The sequence below is a fragment of the Scomber japonicus genome, chromosome 9 (assembly GCF_027409825.1).
Source record: "Scomber japonicus isolate fScoJap1 chromosome 9, fScoJap1.pri, whole genome shotgun sequence".
NCBI classification, from domain to species: Eukaryota; Metazoa; Chordata; class Actinopteri; order Scombriformes; family Scombridae; genus Scomber; species Scomber japonicus.
The window spans coordinates 942,313-947,312 of NC_070586.1; the positions used below are offsets into that span (position 1 = coordinate 942,313).

The 5,000-nt window shown below is 56.4% G+C and overlaps 1 protein-coding gene across 1 annotated transcript in view; it reads right to left on the reverse strand.

The window, feature by feature from the left end:
• The window catches only part of LOC128364215 (caspase recruitment domain-containing protein 9-like), a 27,427-nt gene that overhangs the window by 5,452 nt on the left and 16,975 nt on the right, over positions 1-5,000 (reverse strand). Inside the window, exon 8 of the mRNA XM_053324751.1 lies at positions 3,972-4,046. Within this exon, the coding sequence (XP_053180726.1) occupies positions 3,972-4,046 (75 nt within the window). The remainder of the gene's footprint in view (positions 1-3,971; positions 4,047-5,000) is intronic.

The following is a 5,000-nucleotide window of genomic DNA, read 5'->3' on the forward strand; positions in this document are numbered from 1 at the left end:
GGTGAACAAGTGAACAGGTGAACAGGTGAACAGGTGAGCAGGTGAACAGGTGGACAGGTGAGCAGGTGAACAGGTGAACAAGTGAACAGGTGAACAGGTGAACAGGTGAGCAGGTGAACAGGTGGACAGGTGAGCAGGTGAACAGGTGAGCAGGTGAGCAGGTGAACAGGTGGACAGGTGAGCAGGTGAACAGGTGAACAGGTGAACAGGTGAGCAGGTGAACAGGTAGACAGGTGAGTAGGTAGACAGGTGAGCAGGTGAACAGGTGAACAGGTGAGCAGGTAGACAGGTGAGCAGGAGAACAGGTGAACAGGTGAACAGGTGAGCAGGTGAGCAGGTGAGCAGGTAAGCAGGTGAACAGGTGAGCAGTGTGAACAGGTGAACAGGTGAGTAGGTGAGCAGGTGAGCAGGAAAACAGGTGAGCAGGTGAACAGGTGAACAGGTGAGCAGGTGAACAGGTGAGCAGGTGAAGAGGTGAGCAGGTGAACAGGTGAGCAGGTGAGCAGGTGAACAGGTGAGCAGGTGGGCAGGTGAGCAGGTGAACAGGTGTACAGGTGTACAGGTAGACAGGTGAACAGGTGAGCAGGTGAGCAGGTGAACAGGTGAGCAGGTGAACAGGTGAACGGGTGAACAGGTGAGCGGGTGAACGGGTGAGCGGGTGAGCGGGTGAGCAGGAGAACAGGTGAACAGGTGAGCAGGTGAACAGGTGAACAGGTGAGCAGGTGGACAGGTGAGCAGGTGAGCAGGTGAACAGGTGAACGGGTGAGCGGGTGGACGGGTGAGCGGGTGAACGGGTGAACGGGGTGAACGGGTGAGCGGGTGAGCGGGTGAGCAGGTGAGCAGGAGAGCAGGTGAGCAGGTGAACAGGTGAGTAGGTGAACAGGTGAACAGGTGAGCAGGTGAGCAGGTGAGCAGGTGAACAGGTGTACAGGTGTACAGGTAGACAGGTGAACAGGTGAGCAGGTGAGCAGGTGAACAGGTGAGCAGGTGAACAGGTGAACAGGTGAACAGGTGAGCAGGTGAGCAGGTGGGCAGGTGGGCAGGTGAGCAGGTGAGCAGGTGAACAGGTGAACAGGTGAGCAGGTGAGCAGGTGAACAGGTGAACAGGTGAACAGATAGACAGGTGAACAGGTGAGCAGGTGAACAGGTGAACAGGTGAGCAGGTGAACAGGTGAGCAGGTGAACAGGTGAACAGGTGAACAGGTGAACAGGTGAGCAGGTGAACAGGTGAACAGGTGAACAGATAGACAGGTGAACAGGTGGACAGGTGGACAGGTGGACAGGTGGACAGGTGAGCAGGTGAGCAGGAGAACAGGTGAGCAGGTGAGCAGGTGAACAGGTGAGCAGGTGAGCAGGTGGACAGGTGAACAGGTGAACAGGTGAGCAGGTGAGCAGGTGAGTAGGTGGACAGGTGAGCAGGTGAGCAGGTGAGCAGGTGAACAGGTGAGCAGGTGAGCAGGTGAGCAGGTGAGCAGGTGAACAGGTGAACAGGTGAGCAGGTGAACAGGAGAGCAGGTGAACAGGTGAGCAGGTGAGCAGGTGGACAGGTGAGCAGGTGAGCAGGTGAGGAGGTGAACAGGTGAGCAGGTGAGCAGGTGAGGAGGTGAACAGGTGAGCAGGTGGACAGGTGAGGAGGTGGACAGGTGAGCAGGTGGACAGGTGAGCAGGTGAACAGGTGAACAGGTGAGCAGGTGAACAGGTGAGCAGGTGAACAGGTGAACAGGTGAGTAGGTGAGCAGGTGAGTAGGTGAACAGGTGAGCAGGTGGACAGATGAACAGGTGAACAGGTGAGCAGGTGAACAGGTGAACAGGTGAACAGGTGAGCGGGTGAACGGGTGAGCGGGTGAGCGGGTGAGCAGGAGAACAGGTGAACAGGTGAGCAGGTGAACAGGTGAACAGGTGAGCAGGTGGACAGGTGAGCAGGTGAGCAGGTGAGGAGGTGAACAGGTGAGCAGGTGAGCAGGTGAGGAGGTGAACAGGTGAGCAGGTGGACAGGTGAGGAGGTGGACAGGTGAGCAGGTGGACAGGTGAGCAGGTGAACAGGTGAACAGGTGAGCAGGTGAACAGGTGAGCAGGTGAACAGGTGAACAGGTGAACAGGTGAGTAGGTGAGCAGGTGAGTAGGTGAACAGGTGAGCAGGTGAGCAGGTGAACAGGTGAACAGGTGAACAGGTGAACAGGTGAGCAGGTGAACAGGTGAGCAGGTGAGCAGGTGAGCAGGTGAACAGGTGAGCAGGTGAGCAGGTGAACAGGTGAGCAGGTGGGCAGGTGAGCAGGTGAACAGGTGTACAGGTGTACAGGTAGACAGGTGAACAGGTGAGCAGGTGAGCAGGTGAACAGGTGAGCAGGTGAACAGGTGAACAGGTGAACAGGTGAGCGGGTGAACGGGTGAGCGGGTGAGCGGGTGAGCAGGAGAACAGGTGAACAGGTGAGCAGGTGAACAGGTGAACAGGTGAGCAGGTGGACAGGTGAGCAGGTGAGCAGGTGAACGGGTGAACGGGTGAGCGGGTGGACGGGTGAGCGGGTGAACGGGTGAACGGGTGAGCGGGTGAACGGGTGAGCGGGTGAGCGGGTGAGCAGGTGAGCAGGAGAGCAGGTGAGCAGGTGAACAGGTGAGTAGGTGAACAGGTGAACAGGTGAACAGGTGAGCAGGTGAACAGGTGAACAGGTGAGCAGGTGAGCAGGTGAACAGGTGAGCAGGTGAGCAGGTGAGCAGGTGAACAGGTGTACAGGTGTACAGGTAGACAGGTGAACAGGTGAGCAGGTGAGCAGGTGAACAGGTGAGCAGGTGAACAGGTGAACAGGTGAACAGGTGAGCAGGTGAGCAGGTGGGCAGGTGGGCAGGTGAGCAGGTGAGCAGGTGAACAGGTGAACAGGTGAGCAGGTGAGCAGGTGAACAGGTGAACAGGTGAACAGATAGACAGGTGAACAGGTGAGCAGGTGAACAGGTGAACAGGTGAGCAGGTGAACAGGTGAGCAGGTGAACAGGTGAACAGGTGAACAGGTGAACAGGTGAGCAGGTGAACAGGTGAACAGATAGACAGGTGAACAGGTGGACAGGTGGACAGGTGGACAGGTGAGCAGGTGAGCAGGAGAACAGGTGAGCAGGTGAGCAGGTGAACAGGTGAGCAGGTGAGCAGGTGGACAGGTGAACAGGTGAACAGGTGAGCAGGTGAGCAGGTGAGTAGGTGGACAGGTGAGCAGGTGAGCAGGTGAGCAGGTGAACAGGTGAGCAGGTGAGCAGGTGAGCAGGTGAACAGGTGAACAGGTGAGCAGGTGAACAGGAGAGCAGGTGAACAGGTGAGCAGGTGAGCAGGTGGACAGGTGAGCAGGTGAGCAGGTGAGGAGGTGAACAGGTGAGCAGGTGAGCAGGTGAGGAGGTGAACAGGTGAGCAGGTGGACAGGTGAGGAGGTGGACAGGTGAGCAGGTGGACAGGTGAGCAGGTGAACAGGTGAACAGGTGAGCAGGTGAACAGGTGAGCAGGTGAACAGGTGAACAGGTGAACAGGTGAGTAGGTGAGCAGGTGAGTAGGTGAACAGGTGAGCAGGTGAGCAGGTGAACAGGTGAACAGGTGAGCAGGTGAGCAGGTGAACAGGTGAACAGGTGAGTAGGTGAGCAGGTGAGTAGGTGAACAGGTGAACAGGTGAGCAGGTGAACAGGTGAGCAGGTGAACAGGTGAACAGGTGAACAGGTGAGCAGGTAGACAGGTGAGCAGGTGAACAGGTGAACAGGTGAGCAGGTGAACAGGTGAGTAGGTGAACAGGTGAACAGGTGAGCAGGTGAACAGGTGAACAGGTGAGCAGGTGAACAGGTGAGTAGGTGAACAGGTGAACAGGTGAGCAGGTGAGCAGGTGAGCAGGTGAACAGGTGAACAGGTGAACAGGTGAGTAGGTGAGCAGGTGAACAGGTGGACAGGTGAGCAGGTGGACAGGTGAGCAGGTGAACAGGTGAACAGGTGAGGTGTCAGGTACCTCCTGCAGGGGTCTCAGGGTGCGGCGCCTCAGCAGGCGGGTCTGGTTCTCAGCTCGCATTTTCAGACGCTCCACCTGCACACAAAAGGTCAGAGGTCACCTGCAGCTTCCTGTGGGGTCAGCACAGTGTCAGAGGTGTGATGTCAGAGGTGTGATGTCAGAGGTGTGATGTCAGAGGTGTGATGTCACAGGTCAGCTGACCTCGATCTGCAGGTCCCGATTGGCCTTTCCTTCCTTCCTTCCTCCCTCCTCCCTCCCTCCTTTCCTTCCTTCTTCCTCCCCTCCTTCCTTCCTCCTTTCCTTCCTCCATCCCTCCTCCCTCCCTCCTTTCCTTCCTTCTTCCTCCCCTCCTTCCTTCCTCCTTTCCTTCCTCCATCCCTCCTCCCTCCCTCCTTTCCTTCATTCCTCCCTCCTTCCTCCCTACTTTCCTTCCTTCTTCCTTCCCTCCTTCCTCCCTCCTTTCCTTCCTTCTTTCCTCCAAATAAAGAAAACTAAAAAGAACTTCGACTTGGTCCTTCCTTCCCTCCTTTCCTTCCTCCTTCCTCCCTTCCTTCCTTCCTTCCTCCTTCCGTCCTTTCCTTCCTCCTTCCTCCCTCCCTCCTCCCTACTTTCCTTCCTCCCTACCTCCTCCCTCCCTCCTCCCTCCCTCCTTTCCTTCCTTCTTTCCTCCAAATAAAGAAAACTAAAAAGAACTTCGACTTGGTCCTTCCTTCCCTCCTTTCCTTCCTCCTTCCCTCCTTTCCTTTCCTTCTTCCTTCACTCAGAGGCGGTATGTCAGCTGACCTCTATCTGCAGGTCCCGGTTGGCCAGCAGGGCGTTGCTCTTCTCCTGACTGAGAGCGTTGGTGTCGGCCATCAGACTGTAGTTATGTTCCTCCCTCCCTCCTTTCCTTCCTTCCTTCTTCCTTCCCTCCTTCCTCCCTACTTTCCTTCCTTCCTTTCCTTCCTCCCTCCCTCCTTCCTCCATCCTTTCCTTCCTTCTTTCCTCCAAATAAAGAAAACTAAAAAGAACTTCATTGACTCAGAGGCG